This window comes from Siphateles boraxobius, unplaced genomic scaffold (assembly GCF_051911475.1).
Source record: "Siphateles boraxobius isolate OS27281-9 unplaced genomic scaffold, OSU_SipBor_1 12, whole genome shotgun sequence".
In the NCBI taxonomy this organism is placed as follows: Eukaryota; Metazoa; Chordata; class Actinopteri; order Cypriniformes; family Leuciscidae; genus Siphateles; species Siphateles boraxobius.
In genome coordinates, this window is record NW_027508722.1 from 13,721,544 (window position 1) to 13,745,975 (window position 24,432).

Consider the following 24,432-nt stretch of genomic DNA (forward strand, 5'->3'; position numbering starts at 1 on the left):
ACCCTTACAGTGCATTATGGGTATTCTCTGTCTCGTTATTCTGTTGCATTGTGGGACTGAACGAATGCACTTGATAACATCCACACAAATGGCTGTTCCCTCAAATAGTGGCTTATTTAAGAGTATATTATTTAAGGGTGATGTCGAACACAGTGCAGGATTGAAACCCACTGCCTTAATCACACATGCCTGATTCAATTCACCATCCCGTTAGAGCAGGGATGGCCAGCTCTGGTCCAGGAGGGCCACTGTCCTGCAGAATTTAGGTCTGTTCGACTTGAAGCGGTGCTGCACAGACCGATCGGTGTATGATTTCAAATCGCTCTTGCTGTACTTTGACTACCTTTTAGCTCAATCTTCAATCAAACACATCTGAAACCTTACTCTTTAGGATTGTTTGAAAATTACTGGCAGGTGTTTGATTAGGGATGTGAACTAAGCTCTGCACAGTGGCCATCATGGACTGAAGTTGCCCATTCCTGCATTAGAACCTACTCTCAACAGACATCCTAAATGTGTACTGTTGAGAGTAGGCTCCAGGAACAGGGTTGTCAAACACTGATCTAGATGGCTTGAAGCAACAAGCTGTGAAATGATCTGCTGAGGACAAGACCTTTCAATTCAACCGGTGGAGCAGGGAAACAGACAATGCTCGATAGTCTGTTTTAGCTGACCAGGCGAGATGAGAGCCAGTGAACCTTTGCCAATGTTGTTAGGACTTGTAGAATCATCGCAAATAGGCTTAAGGCATTTTCCAGACTATGTTCTGGAGGTCTTTAGTAGTAGTTCTTAGTATAACTAGGCCAAAAGAAGTTGCTCTAAATTTGTGGAAAAAGTGGACTGTCACTTACACTATACACAGGTATAGATGATGATTATGATCTACAGTACATAAACTCACTTGAAAAAGCTTAGGGAGTTGTAGGAGGATCTTGGATCATAGACTACTACAAAGAATCGTCCCATATCCCTTTTTGTTCATGGTCTACACTGCAGAACTCTAAAACAACATCAGCTTATACTACTAGTTCCCCAAAATCTCTTCTGCATCAACAGCGTAGATTAGTCTCATAATGTTGGTTATATACTTCCAGTGGAAGTTACAAGACTAGACAATAACTGTACTATACAAAAAGGCCAATGCAGGCAATTCTGTACATCGTCACCATGACACTATAGTTCTTAGTGCAACAATCTTGTGGTTAAAGATGAGCTTGAACAAAGTTTGTAGGTTTTAAACCACTTTGACTGCTGTGATCCATGAACTATCACGATTGTAACCTTGAACAATGTGAACAAAAGCCGAATTTCAATTAAATTGTGTCCCTTCAGAAAATTTGGACTAAACCTCTCGATTCATATGAATTAGATTTCGGTCTCTTAAAGCGTCAAAAATTAGTTGCGTAGCTGTCAATAAAGGGACAGAAAGCTCTCAGATTTCATTTGTGTTCTGAAGATGAACTAAAGTCTTACAGGTTTGGAACGACATGAGGGTGAGTAAATAATTACACAATTTTCATTTTTGGGCAAACTAACCTTTGAACTTTAGGTTGCTTCAGAAGAACTGACCTTGTAACTGTACAGTAATCTAAATGTGGTAATGTTTAATAGTAATGTATTGCATGTGGTAGTGTACTGTTGTAGAAACCAAACTGAGCTGGCCTCGGGTATAGCGATAGAAAATTAAATTCTATTCATGATGCTTTAGAAAGACTTATCTTTCCTGTATGTGCTCATGTGTTTAGTGTTATAACTCACCATCACTACTCTGCTGGTGAATTAATAGAACGTCAGCTTTCTCTAAACTGAGTTCATCTGGCTGCTGGGCAGCAAAGGCTTTGATGCACTGCATTTGTGAAAAGTCTGCAAATGGGAAAAGAGAGAAATTCAAATTGTTAGCATAAGAATATTTATTTTGAAATTGCATGAGCAGGACGTGGAACATACCCTGAACTGCACTGAAGTCAATCTCAGGATAAGGACGTGAGAGTGCTGAAATCCAGCGCAATTTATCAGCTCTGAGAAAAGATGGGTACAGATTAGTTAAATGCATTATTCTGCTCAACCAGAGAGCAAAACACTAGACTGCCTGACTGAACTACATATATGCTATGCAATAAAGTTTTCCAAGTGACAAATTTTACAAATGACGAAATACTACAGCAGGGATGTCCAATTCTGCTCTTGGATGGCGACTTTCCTGAAGAGTTTAGCTCCAACACACTTGCATGAAAGTTTCTAGTGATCCTGAAGAGCTAGTTCGGCTGTGTTTAATCTAGCGTACCTTTAATGACGACAACGATGTACTAAAACGGAAAAGTTTTGTGTTTTTTTCGCATACAGACAATATTGTCAAAATGATCCCGAAAACGAGCGCACAGCCATCCTTAGAAATTTATCTTTGAACTTCCGGTTTTGCGGTAGCTCTGTATATTTCTATGGCACCGCTGTCTAAGAGTAATTAGTTGGTGTAGTGGATTTACTTATTTAAGAGTTATCGAAAGTTATCATGAGCTTCAATGTTTGAAGCGGATGTCATTATAAATGTCAATAGACCGGGAAGATTTTAAAACGAGCGTTTCACTCATAAATCCGTAAGATCTTACCTTCATGCTGCAGAAATACAAAGCGGAAGACAGAACACAATCAGCGCAGCACTGAAAAGGGGCGGAGCTACATAAGGTCTATAGACTAAAAATGTTATTCACATGCGCATGACGTCACTGTTTTCACAACTCTAGCCTGGTTTCCATTACAGATTAGTGCAAAACTTTTACAATATTTTCTAAATGTTGATAAAAAAAACTATTTCAGAATGACGCCGTTTTCCTTAACCGATGTTTTACGACTAAAACTTAATTTTTTCCTCTCTCGTTAAGTCATTCCAAAAATCATGGCAACGGATGTTGGTAGTGTTCTATCCAAACATTAAAGAATTATCGACTTTTATTTATGCCAGGTGTTTCCATTTCAGTTTTTCAAAATATTCCTTTTTTCAAATTGCCTGAAAAAACCCCATGCGAACGTAAAAACTTCCTTGCGATATATGGGAGTTTTTGAGAAATTGTAGTGTTTCCATTGGGCGTAATTTTCAATTCGCAATTTCAATTTTCTCAACTTGAAGGGGAATGGAAACGTAGCTAATAACTGTACTTTGAATTGCGTTCTCAAAAGTTTTCGTTTTCAGGCCCACAAAAAAAACCTTTCATGTAAATAAACGTCCAAAACACGTACGATTATTTTTGTAAAAAACTGTCATGTAAACGGCCCCTAATGCCAAGTTCACACTGCATGATTTTAGCCCCGATTTTCACTCGCCGACAGGTTTTGTGAAATCGCTGACAGTGTGAATTATCAAAGACGTGATCTGTGAGAATCGACAATGAATCGGTGATTCATTGTGCAATGTGCACACAGCGGCAACTGAATGCTACCCCAGATAGTCGTGCAGTGTGAAAAGAACAGGGATCTGACGACTTTGAAAATTGTGCAATGTAAACTCGGCATAAGGCTAGAGCTAAACTCTGCTGGAAGGTTCCCCCAAAGGAGCAGGACTGGACCCCCCTGCCCTACAGCCTTGTGGACTTCACTGGAAGTCCACACGGCAGCCATTGCATGAGACTTACTGGGTGCCTGTCTTCAAAAGCAGGGCTTTTTGCGACATGTGCAGACGGAACAGGTTTTTCTGTAAGGAATGCAGTTTGAACCTGCAGTTCTCAACCCGCAGCTCTGACACAGGAACATGGTCGATAACTGTAAACCTACCCCCTCTGCAAAAAGGAAGTTAAGCAAAGTTATGCAGCATAAACATTTACTTTTCAAAGAATATGAATGACAATTGAGAAATGGATGTTAATGAAGGTAAAACATACTCCTTCCGCAAAGAGAGCAGGAGATGGTCGTTAAAAAGGTGCATATAAACACTTCTTTCATCTTCCCTGTCTCTCAGGGAAAAGTCTCTCAGTTCAGTCACAGGTCCCTCTCGTACAAGTCTGCGGGACTGACTGATCAATGGAAGAGTCTAACAGACACAAATAAAATACAGTCATTATAAATATCATTATTTAGATGGCATACACTACAAATTAAGTCGCTTAATGTGTCATGCTCACCCTACACTCAAAGTCAACTTTGGCATTGAGAGTCACAAGTGACTCGATGTTCTTCATTTGAGAGATACTTTCATTACTTTCCTGGATCATCTGTAAAGCAGCAAAAGAAGCATGGGACAGTGGTAAGAGAGAGAAACTGAGATAACTGATAAGAAATTCCAATGCAGAGATGTGGGTGACATAACCACATTGTTTCAAGTACATAAAGAGTAGTCTCACCTTTTCAAGTAGTTTCATGGCCTTAATGGCCTGTGCTTCATCCTTGGTCTTTGGAGCGGTTCTCTTTACTATATTCTACCGATAAAGAAAAGAGAGCATCGATGATCATGTTGATATACTATTGGCTTATTTGGATAACATTCAAACATAGATGAAGAATGTAAGAGGCAGATTTAAACAGGACCGATGAAGACATTACCTGCACTAGCAGTTTGAGGCGAGTGATCCTTTGGAACGGCAGAATGAGGAAAGATCGTAAAGGCAGTCGTTGACAAACCGGGTTACGCTCTAACTTTTCCACAACTCTACGGAATTCATGACTCTCGTCCCTATGAGAAATAGTGGAAAGAATCAAAGAAATCGTATGGACAAGAACAAAAGAAGAAAAGCACATTTCCACTTCAGGCAATTGCAAACAAATACTCACATTAATCGTTGATATGTCTTGTCCTGATATGATTGGTTGGTAAGGTATGGCACGTACATGTTTCTGAATTGTGGACAGTGTTTGATAATGATGTCGCAGACGGTAAAATGCATCATGTCCTTCTCTACTGTTTCTTCCAGGTGAGACAGAAACCTAAATTAAAAGAAGCATATATTAGTGGCATAATTCAGATTTCAGAGCAGACATTTTAGAACTGACTCCAGGATGTTGTCAGAGCTCAACTGGAAAATGATTGGCTGGAGATGAAGATTTCATGCACATTTAGGGAGTCAAAAGTTGTCAAATGCTGTCATCAGCACACACAGTAGATGTAGAGAACTGAACATTTTTCTTCAGTAATTCTGTTATTGTTCAATGACATGATTCTAACCTGTGACTGATGGCTCTAACATCATTTAGCCTGGAGAACAGCCAGTTTTTGTCTTGTGAAGACAGGATAACATTGAGCTGCTTGGACATGACGAAGTTCTCCACTACGATGTCCAAACTGCGGCAGTATGATGCCTCAGAGGTCACGACCTCAAACCTCACCTGAAAAATACAGATTCTTTATGGTTATGTCCTTACTAGTAAAAATGAATATCTCACAATGTTGTTTTATATCTTATTGACGAGTCTTTTCTCACAATTGCCTTTTTATTTTTACTATGAGGGCAGAAACGGAAATCCTTATTGCCCAGATTGTTTATACAGTGGACACTTAAGTCAAGCTTAAATATGTATGAATTTCATGGCATTTGATAACAATATATCATAGTGGATTCTCTTCGGTAAACAAGTGACTTCACTTCAGTTCCCCCCGAATTGATTGTTTTGTTGAAAAGGATTCCTGTGCTGTTTATGGCACTTGGTTTGAAACGTTATTGGCAATCATATATTTTGAAGTTTATGACTTAGGGCACTTTTACACAACAACGATGTACTAAAAACGGGAATGTTTAGCCTTTGTGTTTTTCGCATACAGATGACAACGTTGTCAAAATAGTCCCCGTTCACATGGATCCGCGATAACGATTAAAAACCTTCTATTCTGCTGCCAGGCCAGTAGTTGGCGATGTCAATTTATGAAGAAACACTACGCATTTATAGACTGAACATGTAATATACGAGCCCGTTCTCATCCTTTGGCGGCATATGTGACGCCATATGACAAAACGGCGAAATACTACGCACATGGCGTGAATATAACACGCGAACCCAAGGCGTCATAAAGTTGACTGGCATCCTTTAGCGTGAATATGAGACGCAGACCCTACCCCACACCTAAACCTACCCATCACAGTGCGTGTTATATTGACGATAAAGGGTGCCATGTGCGTAGTATTTCACCGTTTTGTCATAAAGATGAGAATGCGTTGAATATACATGCGCATTCCATCACCGTTTTCACAAATTGATGTTTTACACAGAGATGATAACAATATTGTTTTCAAAAACTTGCACTTTGAAACCCGTTTTCAAAAGTTTGTGTTTTCATGCCCCCAAAACGTTGTTATCATGAAAATAATAAAGCGTATAAAAAGTTTTTAGTTGAAAACGGTGTCGTGTAAATGTCCCTTAGTGTGTCGAAATACTTTTTATGGCAGGTGAGTTTTATGCAATGGTAGGTGATACTGAATTAATAATTCTACCTCCTGCAGACGTCTCGCATCTTCAGTGAGTTCCCCAAAATCGGGGCTGTTCCTCACTCCCGGGAGCTCCTGCCACAGTGTGGGTGAGGAAGCAGAGATGGACAGGCGAGGGGAAGGGGGTCTGTTTATGGATTGCAGAGGCACATTAAGACTTTTAGAGGAGTTGGTTTGAGGCAGAGTGTGGGGGTGTAGGATGACTTGAGGGAGAGGTGGGAGAGGTCTATGTGATAGCTTAGGAGAATGATTTGGAGAAGAAGATGAACGGATATCTCCACTTATTGATAGAGAATCGGTATGAGACAGCAGGATCTCTCGGTTCTGGACCACCTCGCTGTATTCCTGATACAACTGAGAGTCTGCAAGAGAAAGAAACAGAGATATCATCATCTATATGGTTCTAGAGCAGTGGTTCTTACCGAGACCCTGATTTTATATTGGATATCACTGTAAAAAGTGATCAGTTGACTTATTTTTTTTTAAAAAGGTAAGGAAAACCCATTGGTTTATTTACTTAAAGTCCCCCTGTGGTGAAAATCAAGTTTTTAATGTTGTTAATATGTCTCGTTAATTTAATTTGCTCATTTATAGAACTGCATATATTAAATGAGGCAAGGTGTAGAGTTACATTCAAGCTATTTTAAGGCATGAAGACATTTTTAAAGGAAAAAAACATTTAAATATGTCATTTTGGTGATTGACTACAGGGGGAGTTTCATTTTAAGGCAACTTTTTTATATTTTTTATAAGTTAAGTCAACTGATCACTTTTTACAGTGAGGTACTAAAATGTTTTATCACACAAAATAAACACATGCCCTTAAAATCAAGCAATGCCATTTATTAATATTACCAGGAACTTCATAAGCAACTAATAATTTCGTACAAAATACATTGTGGTTGGCACAAACCAGCCATGTTTGTTTTCATTGCAAGTGATCTCGTGTTTAATGCAGACTGGGTAATATCTTTTACCTTGGGTTGTTTTGTTCATGGTTTTTGAGGATGAGGGCATGTCACTTAACTTGCCTATGCTGGCATTAGGCATAGCTTTTACTAAAAAACAGCTGAATTTGCACCAAAATTATGGCTTTTTTCCAGTATAAGTCTATTTAATTTGTTTTATTTAACTATGCATACATTTATGTTTAGTTGCATTTTGTATTATTTGGATTTAGCATTGTTTTGTCCTGCTTTCCACAACCCTCCCCAGTACAGACTGGGGTTACAAAGAAAAACAATGGCAAATAATACAATTATAATCATAAAATCATGTCTAGTTAGATACAGTAAAAGGCAGTAAAAAAAGCTAAACCAGTTTATCCACCATTTGAAAACATTCGTTTTTAGACAAAATCACAAGAGGTCAGAGTACAGTAGTTTGCGAACAAGTACAGCGGGTCAGTAAATTAAAATAGCTAAAAAAATATGTAGGCCTACAAGCACAAACATTCATGAAACATTTTTTTTTGTTGTAATACTAAGTTAGTATTTGCAGCTGTTTATCTGCAGTTCCAAGTGATGTGCAAGCACAAACCTGTTCTTTGCCTTGAGGCCTAGCAAAGTAGCATAGTTAGGAATGACAAAACTTTCTCCGAACATCTTAACTGTAACCCATGCAAGAACCATGTATTTAATAGATTTTGCACATTGCAGCCAGTTACAATCATATTATGTACACTACAGTACAATGAGTACAGAGGGGCACCTAAAGTGGTTCTTGTCATGTCAACAAAAAAGGGATACATGTATGTTTTGTATTTGTCTTTGTAATATTTTAATGAACTTTAAAATACTAATCATCTGTTATAACCATGTACATAAACATGTCATGTACATTTAAAGATCAGCCATGTGTTGCATAACAAGAAAAGAAAGAAAAAATACTAATCATCTGTTATAACCATGTACATAAACATACCATGTACATAAACATGTCATGTACATTTAAAGATCAGCCATGTGTTGCATAACAAGAAAAAAAAACAGACACTTACTAAAGAATTTAGAATTCCTCTTTTTTGTCCTCGTAAGTTTCCTGAAAGTAAGAGAGAGAGCAAATAATAACTGATATATTATGGCAATTTGTAAGATTTTCCACAAACGGAATACAGCCAGAGGTGATGGACTGCATTAAGACCCCATATTTGGTTGGTAACCCCTATTTTGGAATATGGGACATATACATGCTGTAAAGTCAGGTTGTCCTACCTTAGATCCATTTCACTCCAGGTGGAACTTAATTCATCCTCCTCACCATCTATACAACCAAAACACAGAAATCAACACATAACACAATGCTTTTATTTGGAATCACACTTCTTAATCTTCCCTTAACCAAGATATATATATATATATATATATATATATATATATATATATATATATATCAATTATAATTGAAGCAGCCGAAAACAAGTAATATGTCAACTCAAGCAAAACAGATGGGGAATGTTTTACATGGACCTACACATGTTGTACAAAAGGAAACGCTTCAAGATCTTGCTTTCCAGTGGATAACTGAACATAGACTAGACTGCAAGACCTCTGGCACAATTCAACAGCTCTAATGGAAATGTGGCAATAAACTAATAATAATGTAATAAAAAAAAATCTGAAGAAAAAAACAAACAGGAAAAGGTACTGTGGAAGGACTTATTAGTGATTACATGAGAATGGTTTAGTTTGTGAAACAACGGAAATCTGGCAGTTTAAATGCTGCCTCTTCCAAGAAATGCTGCTGTTTAAGGAGTCTTCAGTGGTCATGACTCCAACCCCCGCAAGAATCCCCAGGAGCTTCTAGGCTATTAAAATGAGACCACACACAAAACCCCCCCACAAATTTCTTTAAAATAGTCCTAAAAGTTTACCCTTTCTCAGGACTAGTTTACAATCACTTGTATGTTTCTGTTGTCATCAAAATCAGTCTTTGGCTAATTATGTCAGAATGAAAACTGTGAAGCAAAACGATAGAAATGACCATTGCCTGGGATATTTTGTGCTCTCTTTCTTTAAAGTGTCTATGTGCACCACCAAAACATTTGAAAATTTGGTACCAAATCATTTCAGATTTCTTAGAAAAACTGGATGTTCAACAAGAAAAAAATGTAGGGGCCATATTTTTATCCATGCGCTGTTTAAAAACATTGGTCACACTTTAGATTCACGTCCAATTCTCAATATTAACTATTAACTATGACTTTTGCCTCAATAAAGTCCTAATTACTGCTTATTAATAGTTAATAAGGTAGTTGTTAAGTTTAGGTACTGGGATTAAAGGATGTAGAATATGGTCATGCAGAATAAGGCATTAATATGTGCTTTATAAGTACTAATAAACAGCCAATATCCTAGTAATATGCATGCTAATAAGCAACTAGTTTATAGTGACAATTGGACCCTAAACTTAATTGTTACCAAAACATTAATTACAGCCCTGCATCCCCTGGATGTGATTTTTGGACATTTTTTAATCTATTCCATGACTGAAAAATATAAATAAAGATCTAACAGTCTCAACATAACTGTCAGTCAAATCTTAGGGATTCTCAATGGCATGACAGGAAAATGAACCTGACCCGCCCATATTGACACTTATTTATGGGAAGATGACTCATGGAATTCTGTGTTACACTCTTGCATAAGTACATTTAGTCTCTCTACTTGACATTACAGCACTGGTATATTAACTTTGATAGAATAGGTTCAGCAAGGGTGGAGCAAGGGGGTCATTGAATGTCCAATTTAGCCTTCTTATGTTAATTCTCCTCTCACCTGATATGTTGAATATTCTCGTCCTGCGGTCCCTTGCCACTCCTCCTCCCTCTTCCTCCTCTTCTTTCTGATTCTCTTCATCTTCTTTGGTTTTCTCCACTGTCTTTCGGAACCCTTGCCTCTTTATTCGAGACTCATTCCCCAAATCTTGAAAACTACTAGAGCTCAGAACGACATCCTTTATACAATCTTTCTTCTTAGAAACTTGTTCTTCTACCTTCCTGTCTGCCTCTCCTTCTAAGGAAACCATGTGCTGGATAGAACTAGGATCAAGCCGGTCATGTTCCTCACTCAACTCTCTCTCTGTCCCTCCCTGTCTTTCTCCTCCCTCTGTTAGTTCTTCCTCTTCCCTTGATTTGTCCATTTCTCTCTCACCCTCTGTTTGTGTGTTGGTTTGCATGTCTATGTGTGTAACACTACCTCTCGTATTTTCTGTGTCCACTGCATTCAGACCCAGGATCTCTTTCACCACGTTCTTGGCCCATCTAAGATGAGGAGCAGTAGAGCATCGTTTTCGTTCCTCGGTTGTGCCCCACGTGTCATCTGAATCAAAATGCTTCAATGTTTCACCAGTAGCTTCTTTTTTTCCTCCTTGTAATATGTCTTCAATATGAGTTTCTGGAGCCCCATGACCATTATCCTTGCATGGCCCTAAAGTTTCAGAAGGCAGTGTTGGGAAGAGTTGGGTGCCTTGTTCTGATGCCTCATTGGGAATAATCGTTTGGCCTTCCAGTGATGTTTCACCCTCTTTTGCCAGGTCATTAAATTCTGTTTTCTCCCCTTTGTCCTCATTAGGAGAAAGACTGAGGTCATCCATCGCTCTTTCAATGTCTTGTTCACTGTGTTCAACCTTTTCAAGTGCATTTGCAGTGCTCATTTCACCTTGGTTGTCCACATCATGACTTGAATGCTGATTGGCTGCTTCCTCCACTGTAGTATCTACATATGCACTCTGTTGGGTTTGGGACTCGGGAAGGGTCTGGCCAATCACACAAAAATCTTTTAGGGGTCCTTTTGGAGCCCTACGATCTGCTCTCTCGTTCGATGTTTGGTTTTCCAGTTCTTCATCTCTTCTGATCTCTCTGCCCTGAGCAGTTTCATCTTCAGCAACTCCACCATCCCAGGATTCTTTGCAGTCTTCAAAATTGTCTTCCTCAGCATCATCCCCTCCACTGGAGACTGTCACAAATCCATCATCTGCTGACATAATTCTGTCTTTCTCTGGTTCCGATTCTCCCTCACTTCCTTCCTCATTACCCAAGTACTCGGATCTATTGTTTTTTTTCTTTTCCTCTCCGCCTTCCTCTTCCATGTTATCGTTCACATTCTCCGTTTCCATCTGCCGCTCTGCTTCCAGGGCTTCTCTTTCACAAACCACATTCCCTTCCATGCTTTTCTCCTCCCTTTCTACATCCACATCCCTCATGAACTCCCCAGCCCTTTCAAGTTCTCGATACTTGTCCTCAAGACTCTTTTTCTTGTTTTCTTTCTTTCCCTCAGGTTCTTCTTCTTTATCAGTTGTCTTGCTTTCTTTGTATCTTTGGATGTACCTCTCTCTAGCTCTCTCTCTCTCTGTGTACTTCTCTTCTAAATGGGATTCTTTTCTCTCACTTCGAGGTTCCAGCCACATTTTCCGTATCCTGATCTTAGTTTGCTTTGTAACTGCTACCTCAGCAGCAGAGCGTTCACCCTCCACTTCTTCCCTCGGTGCACTCTTTACTTCCTGCTCTTCCTCTGTTTTTCCCGTCAGTTTCTCTTTATCAATCTCAGAAGTGTTTTTTCGTTCTTTATCATTAGGGTTCTCTCTCATTTCCCTCCCTTGTTCATTCTCAACAACACTTCCTGAAATCAGCTCTCCACTACTTTGTCCACTCTTCTCCATTTTACTTCTCTCTTTCTCTCTGTTCTCTCTCCTCCGCCTCTCCCTCTCTTCAATCTCTCTTTCAGAATACCTCTCCCTCTCTCTCCTTTCTCCATCTCTATACCTTACTCTCTCAGTTGTGTATGAGTATGCATCTCTGTGCACTCTTTTCTCTTTGGAGTCTCTAATTTTATCTCTTAGTTTATCCGTCTCTTTGAGTCGCTCCAAATTTTCCCCTTTTGGATCACGATAACCTGTTTCCCGGTAATCTCTTTCTCTTGGCATCACCATGTCTTGCCGTCTCTCTGCTTCTCTATCTCTACGTCTGTCTCTCTCTCTATCTTTGTGTACCCTTCGATCTGCATCGCTGTCTCCTTCACTCTTGCAGAGTTTGTGTCCATGTTTAGCATCCTCTTCTCTCTTCCTTTCCTTAACCCTGTCTCCATCACTGTCTCCTTCGCTTTTTGTATCTCTTTTCTTAGATCTCTCTCCCTCTCGCTGTCTCTCAGTCCTCATTTCCCTATCTGAAAAGCTCTCTATCTCTCGTTCCATGAGTCGAGGATAATACCTGTCTTCTCTGTCTCTTTTTCTAAGTTTGTCTCTCTCTCTGTCTGTCTCTCTCTCCCTCATGCCTGAAAGGTCAACAACCCCTGGGTAACTTTCTCTCCTTCTTTCTTTCCTTCCAGAGTCAAACTCCTTATCTCGTACCCTTCGTCTCTCTGGCTCCTCCTTCACGGGCCTTCTCGTTTCATTTTTCTTCAACTCCTCCCTGTATCTTGTGTTTTCTATTTCACTCTGTGTGTCCAATTCTCTGTATCTCCTTCTTTCTCTCTCTCTTTCATTTTCATACAAAATGTCTTTCTGTCTTCCTAAGTGATGCTCCCTTTTATATTCTGAAAGTGGCATCCTTTCATCTCTCTCTTTGCTTGGTTTTGTCATTCTTGGAAAAGTGTCCCCTTTTCTCCTCTCATTGTCTCGGTCTGCATATTCAGCATGTTCTGACACTGATGACTTTCCATTTGCATGTCGATCTCCATCTCTCCGCCTGTCTCTTTCTCTCCATTCAATCTCTCCATCTCTTCTTCTGGTTGCAGGAAATTTCTCCCTCCCCCTAGACCAATCATATGAGGCTGGCTCCATTTCTCTGTCTTTGTCTCTTGGTCTGTCCATGTTTTGGTATTTCCAAGTCTCTTCACATAGGTCACCTTTGCTGATTAGCTGATCACGGTTTGCGTTGATTGCCACAACCTGTCTAGTGCACCTTAAGAAGACTCTATTTGCACAGTGTCTTGAATGGCCCTATTAGTTTGACAGGTTTCCATGTCAAAATAGAGAACCTATAAGGGGTGAGATGTTGTGTTAAGTCAAAAATTCATATTCCGAGAGGATCACAGTCAAACATATTCTGGAAAAATTTTAAAACTTTAGAGTATCTTGTTGCAACATGTCAGATATACATCTTGGCAGCTTACACAGTCAAGATTAACATGGCCTGTTTTAAAAATGTGTTGAGCTGAATATCTAAGATTAATTTGGCAGATGCTTATCCAAAGTGTCTTACGATGGATTTTAAGTATACATTTTATCAGATTTTTAAACACATTAACTTGGCATTTTCTTGCACCATACACTACCAGATAAGATACAACACAACAGAAATATGCAGTTCTTGACAAATAAGTCACTTCAAATCAGTGTTGTGATACATAATAGATATTGGCAATTATACTAAACTTATACACTCCTATAAACTAATTTAACTAATAAGAACTGTCACACTATGAAATATTAATGCAGTTGATATGCAAAAAAGCTTGATTGTCAGATCAGCTAAATGAAAACGAATCAGTGCTTAAAAAGAATGCAGTTGAACCAACCACTGCCCTATGCTATTCTTGTACCTTGTTTAGAGGTATTTAAGTAATTCATGCATAGGAAGAGCCAAAACCCTATTAAGAGTGGTTGAAAGAACACAGCTTCAACAAAGCCGACTCATGTCAAGATGTTGTGAATTATATTAACGCACAAAAGCTTTAACAAATTCAACAGCATAAACACAGATACATATTCCCAAGCATGACAAGGCAATATTTGCCTGTGATACGGACATGTTTGTTTACAAGAACTGTTTGTTTTACTAAAGCTAGAAAGAAATGACTGAAAAAAAAGTTTTGGGAATAATGCAGAGGACTCACCTGAGAAGTGTCTTGGGGGACGCTTCTCTATCTCTCCACCTCCTTTTCTTCGCTTTCCAGACAAAGTGAAGCTAGCAGGAATTGCACAACTCATAGACATTCCACATATCAGTGTTTTCCCACTGAGAGAACCAAAGTCAAGTGAGAAAAATGATCCACTGAAAACACTGATTTAATTATCTGTCCTGTTTCTCTCCTACTTAATCTGTTCATGTAATCAAAAATAGTTTTCAGCACAGTAAAGTTTCTCACCGTGTTCTTTTCTTTCTCTCTCTCTCTCTCTTTCTGTTTCTCTCTCTCTCTCTCTCTCTCTCTCTCGTCCCCTCCTCCCGCCCTTCTCAAATTCCCAAACAAGTTTGAACAGATTGACACTTATCTTCCTCCCTCCTCCTGTTTCTGTTTTCCTTATACTTTTCCCCAGCACTGTCTTAAAGAGGCGTCCAAAAGAAAACGTCTGTTTAAGCTTACACAGTTTTTTTTGTTGCTTCTCATAAACTCACAGTGATTGCGTTACAGCTTGTTCCAGTAATTCAGCCCTTCACTCACCTCACCCTCACTGGCACTGCATGCTTCTGCCTCACAGAAACAGGAAGTTCACAGTCTGCTTCTCTCTTCTGTGCTGTGATTGGTGGAGTTGAAGATGCTGGGTGTGTCTTTTTTCTCAGGTAAAGGCATGAGAAAGAGTGAGAGCAAAGGGGGAGGGGCGGACAAGTATGAGTGTGTCCATACACCGTAACGTCGTCAGCAGCTTACGTAACACAAAAAAAGTAACAGTTCACAGAAAAATCTGTAAAAGACAGTGGGAAGCACATGACACATTAGCAAAACGCATAGAGCAATGATGTATTATAAAACTTTAGAAATCTACTTATTTTTGCTCTTTATGTGCAAAGCCTTTGAAAGTATGTTTAATTAGTGTATTTCTGGTATAAAGTTTTTAGTTTAAGATTATATTTTTGAGAAAATATTTTTGAGTGGTCAGTCAGCAATATTGGATGCAGATTTTTGAAAATTGTAAGCATTATCTTTGTAATCAAAAAATGCTCAAGTTTAATTGATTATTTTGTTATTATATGGTCTTTATAAATTTATAGATTATATACCGGTAGTCAAGTTTCCTGTCATCATTGAACCATCTGAATAAGCTCAGCTCCAGAGTGTGCTGTTATCTGAAAGCAAACATGCGAAACTTAAACAAAGCTGATACAAATCAATGAAATGTCCTGGACAAAGGTTAAGAGAAATGATCAATCATCAACAACCATATTCTATTGTAAGGCAAAAAAAAAAAAAACTAATTTGGGAAGACTGCAATAAACTAATCAAATAATTTCAGTACAATGGCAAAGATTGAGATGACACCCAAAAAGTTTAGTTAGTTGGTTAGTTAACTATCACAAGAAGTAATTGCAAGAGAACATATATATAAAACATAGGCTACAACATAGGCTACAATAACAAAACACATCTCACAAAAAAAACGAGTGCACTTTAATGACTTTGATATTATAAGAATTTAGTTAATCATTTACGTTTATCCTTTATTTTGTTTGATTTATATCCATTTGTATTAATTTCTAGCATTTTCCAAGAACATGTATGTTGTTCGTGTTCACTATTCACAATACGTTAAGAGATATAGCTTTAGTTATATTGGACGCATTCCAATGACTGGTGTTTCTTATAGAATTGATAGTTCAAGGTACCAGATGTGCTTCTCCATAAATAGTGCTTTAAAAGACTTTTCATATTTAAAAATGCTTGAGGTGTGCTTTCTTTCTCTAAAGGTGTCAAAACCACAACGCGTATATATTTGAATCTATCTATTCTTGCCGTTCATGACCAGAGCTGGGTCTGAAAGAGATATGCTGCAATCGAAGGATGCATGCATCAAGGCACATTAAATTCAATGTTAGTTTCACTTCCTGCCTGGGTTTTGAAGTCAAGTCACCTTTATTTATATAGTGCTTTTTATAATACAGATTGTTTCAAAGCAGCTTTACAGAGATAAAAGGAAAATAATGCTGTAATAATATTGTTGAATATAAAATTAAATGCCCCCAAGCAAGACAAAGCCAATGGCGACAAAGGCGAAAAAAGAACTAGCGATAAAATATTTGCCTAGTTATTATCACCAAAGCTAGCTCTATTTGGCTGTAGATCAATAAAGGGTGGTTGTTATGATTTCACTTTTCTAACTTTAGTTACTGTGTAATGTTGCTGTTCGAGCATAAACAACATCTGCAAAGTTACAACTCTCAAAGTTTAAAGGGACATATTTGCTTTTAAAGAAATTGCTTTTTAAAGGTGCACTAAGCGATGTTGGGTGACGTCACTTCTTGTTGACGTTTGAAGTATTGTCAAACAAAACGGAGGCTAGCTAGACCCTCCTTCTTCATCCGTGCACTAACCCCCCAAATCCTTCTTGTCGGTTATTGTTATGTTTCGTGGTGCGGGTTAGCCCAGTTTGTTTTTGTTGCCGTTTTTGGAGCCTGGGGTGTCTGCAGAGACCACATTTTTTTTACAGTGTGTTCAGGGGCAGCTAGCGGAGAGTGAGGAGATGTTTGCTGTAAGTGACAAAAAATGTTTTGGCCATAAAAAATGCGTGACATCGCTTAGAGCACCTTTAAGGACTACAACAAACGACTGATAGGGACTACACAATTTTTCTCCCGGGTTAGTGACATCACTAACCCTAAAATTTACATAAACCGATTTATAGATTTATAGGAATGCGATTTATAGATTGTCATGATAGAATATGCTAATCAATGCCTACAAGATAACTACACATAAGCTAAATAAATTCATCAACTAACCATTCAGAAATGTTGTCTACACGCATGAAGCTAGTTGAACATACTCGTTGACGAATCCATACAAATCCAGATCTTAGATCAGGTTCAACAGGCTCACAATGCTCTGTATAAACGATCTCTGTCAGGTTTGATCCAGGGTTTGTGATTAACTCCTGAAAGTGCCAATCATGGAACATGGAGAGTGAGAGAGCCAGCACAATTCATTTCTCTGCTGAGATAAGTATGAAAAATATCATGAAATTAACCGCATTTACAAGGCAGGAATAAGCTTTAAGTTTAAAAAGACTGCTGAAAAATTATTCTAATTATTTCAATGAGAATCAAACAAATAGGCCTTATAATTGATACAGCTTCACAAAGAGCTCAAATACATGTAAGCTTAATCTGTTTAAAAAGCTTATTAATGCATGTATGATATTTATATTAATTTGAACACATAGTTTAATAATAATTGTCATTAAATTTAATAATTATATGAACATATTTGATAAATTGCATAATAATAATAATGAATATAATATAAATAATTAGCAGCAAAAGATGAGCAATTTTGTCTCTAAAATGGCATTATAAACTGCTTTAATTTGGAGTGAGAGATACAGGAGAAGTGGCTTTATTGCATCAGAAATATGTTACTTTACTCACAGCTGATTGGTCCAGTTTGGGTTTGCAATCTTTAACCCAGAACAAAACCTGCGTTTGGAGCAGGTTAGCCATGCAACACGAGTTAAAAATCAATCCACCTTTTTGAGCCCGAAAAACTAGAGTTTGGTCAAACTAATATCGAACTTACCAGGGGTTTCCCAAAAGCATTGTTAGCCAACTATGGTCGCAAGTTCTGTTGAATTGTGTTGGTAACGACAGAACTTGTGACCAGTTGGCTTTGGGAAACACAACCCTTGGTAGCAAACCGGCTTTGTACAACAACAGGCCTCAGGTCACGCCGTTACACAAACATATAATGCAGGGGTGCCCGATCCTGTTCCTTGCCTCCAGATCCAACCCTGAACAGACACACCTGTCTGTAATTATCAAGTGCTCCTTAAGATCTTGGCTGCATCTGAAATCACATACTTTCCTACTATATAGGCAAAAAACAGGCTATGACAAAATAAGTATGTCCGAATCACAGTACTCAGATGACCTACTTCTTCCGGCGAGATTCTGGAGTGTGCATACTGATGGACACTTTACTATCCCATGAGGCCACAGGAGAGGATTTATGAATGGCAGTGAAGCAACGTAACTGGCGCTGGTAGGTCACATGATAATGACAAAATGGCGAATGTAGTGTGTCCGAATTACATTCATACTACACACACTCATACTATAGAATGTACTTTTTTAGTGGTCGTGAAGTAATTACTTATTCAGAATACGAAGGGCTACCTACTCAAGAGAGTATGCGATTTCGGACACAACCCTTAATTAGCTGCTTCAGTTGTCTTTGATCAGGGTTGGAGCCACATTTTGCACGAAGGTGGATGTCCAGGAACAGGATTCGGCACCCCTGACATAATGGATACTTGACCTATATCTGACATAAACACAGGGAGGATGTAGTTTCCTGTACATATGCCCTTGTTCCCTTGTGCTCTCTGCTACAAGGGGCCAACATTTCACTTCACTACTCAAATTTATTCTTCATTCGTTATTTCTTTATAAAAATGAAAATGATTATTTTATCCTTACTTCTTCGTCTGACAGGATCTTTTGCAGTTTACACTACGATAATATCTAATTAAAACAGGAGAGCTGACTGAGTCTTATCAGGGAAAAACACGTCTTGTTTGATGATCAACTAGATCTACAGCACTATCTTGTAACAAAGGAAGCACTCACATTTGCTTGAGCAGCACTCAATATCCCATGTTCACGTGCAGCAGCGCATCAGCTTCCGCGTCATGCACAGTCACATGTGGCGCCTGTTTAGTTTCACTTCCGCGTTTGAACAGAAACAGATAAATCCTTTAAATCATGCAATTGTTTTAACGCTAATATTGTCCGAAGTTTGTTTATTCAATGTGTAATTATCGACACTCGCGTATATTTTGAGGGAATGTCGATAAGTGTTGTTTAAGGGCATCAACTAGTGCGACACTTTTGGAAAGAAGAACCCCAGGCGGGGTGTCCACATCTAGACAACTAGTTGAGACCTTCCACTTTTAATTTTTCTACAGTTAACACTCTCATATAAATTCTGAAAGGTACGTTTGTGTTTAACTTTGTGCATTTAAGTTATTAAATTTCATATTAAGTATGCAGCTTATGCTAACAGCAGCTTGTGCATCTGGATTCCTAATTAAAGTTCTTAATGACCGTTTGCTTCATTGCTTACTTGAACTTGGATCGATGCAGATTAACTTTTTGTCTGTTCGGAACCGTTTTCAGTAATATCACAAAGATTATTACATCGTTTTTGGCCTTAGAACCATGCACAGTTTGCAGTTTTCCTCGAGTTGTATAAAATTGTATTTTCGAAATAAAGTAATGGGTACATTCTGTGGCCTTTACAAATATGACGTAATGATCTTTGTGACATTTCACTTTTGACCTTTTTATAGTGTTATGCAGCTAAAATATTAATCAGATTTGAGCAAAAATATTTCACGATATTTCAGAGTTTTTGATTTTTACTAATCATAGAACACATGATTCTGTATAATACAATATGCATTACATGTGTATATATTCTGTGCATATATTGTGTAATGCTACTGTTACACTGCCCACAATTCCGTCATGGGATTGTATGCATGCATCATTCAGTCAATAGATAAATTCACTGACAAGTTTTATTTAATGCCCTTTTCCCATCAGGCTTCACCTCTGAAAGTCATGTTGCTGTCTGTGAGAATAATCATTCCTCTTTTCGTACTACTTGCTGGAGTGCAAGCTAAGCACAACACGGATAACTGCAAGCTGATTTCACCCAGCGATTCTGAGAAAAATGCGCTTAGTTTGCTAGAGCCTCTCACCAATCAAACGTAAGCCACCTTTTTGCAAGTTAGTCTTGCATTCATGTTTGCAGGTTGTGCTGGTCTTGTTAAAGTTGCCAATTTCCTAATTCTCCTCATATTCACTCTGAACAGCTTCACCGTGAAAGGACAACAGCAGGAAATATATACGTACATTTTTCAGGTGTGTGGAGATGCTGGCGGATTGAAGGATGCAGGCCTTGTGCAAAAAGAGGAGAAAAATGGAAAGCTGGTCTCAGTTGGGAACTACACTAATACACGAGCCATTAAAGGAAGTATGTTACGTTGCTTGACCTTTAGTAATGACTTGTTTGCTTTTGTTTCTTTTTGCAACAGGTGGACTTTTCTGAACCCATTATGGTCTTCAGTATCTCTTTCCAATTGAATTACATATTAATTTAATTCAGTAGTCATTCATATCACCGTTGATTTATAATAATGACAACTGAAATTTTATTGGCAGGGATTTATTTACAATGTTCTTTTGCAACAGCACATATAATACACCCATTAAATTGTATTAAATTACAGAACTTATTACAGGTGTCACAGGAAGTCTTGTTAACTCATTTTCTACAATAGTTCTGCTTTTATTCTTGGTGCAGGTGACTGGATTTTGCTCATCTATGAGGGGGGTGAGAATTATGACACCCACTGTTCAAAAGAGCCAAGAAAAGCCATGATTATGATTTCATGCAGCAAAAGTGCTAAGGTATGAACTTTTTATGCTTTTGAAATGGCATAGATTGCATGTTGAGATAGATTCAGTGGAAATGCTTGCTTGGATTTGTTGGGTTACCTGCACATATCCTCCTCGTTGAAGTTGAAACTGTTTAAACATTTTAGCTGAGCAGGACTATCAGGTCGGGTCATTCCGTGTCCAAACAACCACATTTTCAGAAACTTTTCATATATTTTAACAGTGATGAAAGCCAAAATATTAAATGCCATGGATTAATATGTATGGAGTAATCCACTGTTTTGTAGAGCCGGGTCAGGGTGACTATTTTCCTAAAAAATTACTTAAGAAACATGGCAGCATCATTATTTTATTTTAAAAAAAAAATTAAAATCTGTTGACTTTGGCAATCCTTGTTGAATTAAATGACAATAGTGACAGTTCAGAAACACTTTTTCTGTAAGTAGTAAGTAGTTTTGTTATGTACTTGTGTTGTTTAAAAAAATGTATTTACCTTTAATTTATTTATATTTTAGTTTTCGTAAAACAATCTCCCCTCACTTACTTGTTTCTTTTGCTCCGGATGAATATTGTTGGTGTTACACTGCATTAATTTCAGCGTGGGATAATTTTACTCATTCCCACAGATTTTGTGCTCAAACCATAAACCTGCCTTGAGTTCGTGTTCGCTACTTATTGTGCGTAAACAGTCAAATACACCCAAAATAATGTTAAAATGCAAATCTTGCCAAGTATTCACGTAAACACAGTCAGACATGTTTTAAGTGAACGTAAACAGTTGAGAAAGAAAAATGTGCGTCAGGTATTAAAGTGACAGCAGCCTAATATACCTGTTGCCAAATTATGAGATGATATTAAAAATATTTATATGGCAGTTTTTCCCCATGGTATCGATGTTAAAATTGTGGCCAGTGAAAATGCTGAGTGGCTAGTAACTTTGGAAAAACACAAACCACAGTGGCTGGTGAGCAAAAAAGTTAATGACAAGCCCTGGCTGGCTAATAGCATTAGTGCATTGTCACATTTGGACTAAATAATTATCTCAGCTATAGAAGATATAATAAGCTAATCAACTCAGTCATTTTCTTATTAATCATTAATTGCTTTGTGTTTTGTTTTAGAATGACTTTTCAGTGGTTTTGGAGGACAATCAGAAGAAAGGGGGCTGTTATTACCTGTTTGAGCTGGACACCATTGTACTCTGTCCTGCAAACTCATCGAAACTCAGTGGCGGCTCCATATTCCTTATTGTGTGAGTGCTTCAACACTCTCAGAGGGATCATCACACCATTAGGCAATCAAGTAGAAACATTAATTTCTTTTGAACATACTTTACATGTAAACTTCCTGTTTGCTGTTCATAGTGTATTCTCCTGCCTGGCTGTATATGTTACCGGTGGATTCCTCTATCAGCGACTGGTAGTTGGAGCCAAGGGAGTTGAACAATTCCCCAACTATGCCTTTTGGTCACAGATCGGCAACTTATCTGCTGTAGGTGTAAATACGTATATAGGTCTCTGTCTTCTGTTTCAGTTATTCTTTTTCCTTTTATGAACCAAATACCCTTTTATTACCCTAACAGGACGGATGTGATTTCGTCTGCCGATCCCGTGGTAACAGAGACGAACCCCCCACATACAGAGGTGTGGCTACTGAACCTCTTGGGGAGGACCCAGAGGAAAGGGATGACCATTTACTTCCCATGTGACCAAATCATAACAACCAATGAACAGAGGCTGGACAGTTTATGGTTTTGAAACCCAAAGATAGATGTTCAGTTCAGCAGGCGTGTTCCTAGTTCAGAAGTGCTGCTGTTTTTTCATATTTTTTTTTAAAACTTCCCAATAGCACTTATTCTCTGTTTATCCATTAAAATGGTAATTTGGCGTTTGCTAACTAGTAGTCCGAAATCTAAAGTCCCACAGATAGATTTGGTTATTTCATATTTATGGAAAGATATCATCAACATGAAACGCTGCCCCCGTTTTCAGTCTCTATAGGTAGTAAAAGGCATAAATGCTGCTTGACTGTGTGATATGGTCACCACACAGATGTAGTTTGGTATAAAGTACAAGTACTTATTTTCATTCGAATGGTTCATCAAGTTTTACATGCAGTATGAACCCATGTTTGATGAAACTGAAATGAAGCTTTTTAAGCTCATGCTCCACCAACTCAATGTTAAACATGAATTTTCTATTTCAGAATTTTCAAAAAAGTCACTGAAATTGTTTATTTGATAAATTATACTCACAAATGTGCTTCACTTTACATTCCAAATTGGCTATTTGTTGTGGAATATTGTGTTAGTGTGGAGAAGTTACATAAGGATCAGGCCTACCTCTTCAGCCTGTTATAACCTATAGGTGATGTTTCTGAATGATGTTATTAACAATAAATTGCGATCATAAGATACATTTGAGGAAAAAGATGTTCTTGGAGAAAGTCATCTGTGGCACATCACCAATGACAACAATTAACAGTTAAAGTGAAACAACTTGATAGAAAATGTGAAAGGAAATGCGTTTCCATATGGTTGGTTTTCTGAATTTTGGCTTTTTGATGTTGCAAATATTAATGTGATTATTTGACTGTGGGATCTTTTTCATACGGTAGGAATTACTGTAAATCCTCAGTAGAAACTATAGGACAAAATTTCAGATTAAGACAGAGCAGCAGTATATTTTTCTTTCAACACTTTTGTTAATGTATTGTGTGTTTGAATGCACTGAAGCTTTAGACTTGATTTTGTTTTTAGTGGGGTCATTCATTTTCTTTATGCCCTTGAAGTGCTGAGATCATAAATGAGCATAAACACTCCTGTTTTTGAGCTATAGATCATAGCATTTCAACTATTTACAAGATCAGGAGGAACAGAGCTGATAGTTATAAGCCATACAAGGTGCTTTACTATTATGTATCTTTTAAGTTTTGGACTGTGTCTAAAGGTGAGTTAGAGGCTCTTTGAAAAGCACTTCTATAGTATCAGATTAGAAATGCTTTGCTTTAAAAACTAGAGTGCATATCAATAGCAGAAAGGCTTGATGTTATTCTGATGTGCTTCATGAGATGTGAAAAGAGGCGACTTTACTGTTCTTGCAACGTTTTTGTGTTCTTTACAATTTTAGTGTGAAAACATTAATTTTGTTTGCTTTGGAAAGTATGAATAAAGTGTTTGATTACTGAATTGTGTATGCACATGTGTAGTTCTTCACAGAGTTGACATTTTGCTTGATATTATAGAAATTATTTTCTAGAAAAAACTGGTGTTTCTGGCTCGCACACGACTAAAGCTTTACAAAGCTTTAACATTCTTTCAACTATTCTTTGCTCAAAACAGGTTTTTTTTTTTTACAGTCTATGGTCTTGACACAAGCTGGTTGATTACACGTTGTCAAAAATTTCTTCACTTCCTCTATTTTCGGCGTAAGTTGCATGTTATAAAATTTATATTGAGGTTTTAGTGGCATATGTGCCATGTTGGGTGGAAATGAGTATTAGATTACATATACAATTTCTGTGAGATTATTTTTAGTGCCTAAAAGGCATATATATATATATATATATATATATATATATATATATATATATATATATATATATATATTTACTTTTGTTTGGTGCCAAAAAACCCTCATCATAAATCAATGACAATGATCACAAGATGTGACTCTTTGAGAAACAAGCTCTCACAGAGTA

At 37.8% G+C, this 24,432-nt stretch overlaps 2 protein-coding genes across 6 annotated transcripts in view; one reads left to right on the forward strand and one right to left on the reverse strand.

Annotated features, from left to right (window-relative positions):
* The window catches only part of arhgef5 (Rho guanine nucleotide exchange factor (GEF) 5), a 186,953-nt gene extending 172,099 nt beyond the window's left edge, over positions 1-14,854 (reverse strand). The window contains exons 1-15 of one of the 5 annotated variants that reach the window (XM_077208381.1): positions 14,783-14,854; positions 14,237-14,358; positions 10,601-13,378; positions 8,618-8,666; positions 8,404-8,444; positions 6,411-6,766; positions 5,150-5,310; positions 4,759-4,911; positions 4,531-4,660; positions 4,332-4,406; positions 4,113-4,202; positions 3,873-4,021; positions 3,627-3,770; positions 1,948-2,018; positions 1,759-1,863 (exon numbers count right to left, since the gene is read on the reverse strand). In XM_077208381.1, coding sequence (XP_077064496.1) covers positions 1,759-1,863; positions 1,948-2,018; positions 3,627-3,770; positions 3,873-4,021; positions 4,113-4,202; positions 4,332-4,406; positions 4,531-4,660; positions 4,759-4,911; positions 5,150-5,310; positions 6,411-6,766; positions 8,404-8,444; positions 8,618-8,666; positions 10,601-13,211 — 4,135 coding nt within the window. In that variant the 5' untranslated portion in view covers positions 13,212-13,378; positions 14,237-14,358; positions 14,783-14,854. Of the gene's footprint in view, positions 1-1,758; positions 1,864-1,947; positions 2,019-3,626; positions 3,771-3,872; positions 4,022-4,112; positions 4,203-4,331; positions 4,407-4,530; positions 4,661-4,758; positions 4,912-5,149; positions 5,311-6,410; positions 6,767-8,403; positions 8,445-8,617; positions 8,667-10,180; positions 13,379-14,236 lie in introns of all 5 variants that reach the window. The other 4 variants (XM_077208364.1, XM_077208372.1, XM_077208355.1 and 1 more) reach the window with 4 other exon arrangements.
* Positions 14,855-18,934: 4,080 nt separating this feature from the next.
* Positions 18,935-23,920, forward strand: m6pr (mannose-6-phosphate receptor (cation dependent)). The gene is made up of 7 exons (XM_077208771.1): positions 18,935-19,262; positions 19,876-20,042; positions 20,148-20,308; positions 20,639-20,745; positions 21,855-21,985; positions 22,098-22,224; positions 22,316-23,920. Exons 2-7 carry the CDS (start codon positions 19,894-19,896, stop codon positions 22,439-22,441), a joined length of 801 nt encoding a protein of 266 aa, XP_077064886.1. The 5' UTR covers positions 18,935-19,262; positions 19,876-19,893; the 3' UTR covers positions 22,442-23,920.
* Positions 23,921-24,432: the final 512 nt, after the last annotated feature.

Excerpts from the sequence above, each read along its gene's own strand:
- m6pr (XM_077208771.1), top strand. The coding sequence starts at position 19,894 with ATGTTGCTGTCTGTGAGAATAATCATTCCTCTTTTCGTACTACTTGCT. Across the intron at positions 20,043-20,147 it reads GAGCCTCTCACCAATCAAAC|CTTCACCGTGAAAGGACAAC; the intron begins GTAAGCCACCTT and ends CACTCTGAACAG. Across the intron at positions 21,986-22,097 it reads GGCTCCATATTCCTTATTGT|TGTATTCTCCTGCCTGGCTG; the intron begins GTGAGTGCTTCA and ends TGCTGTTCATAG.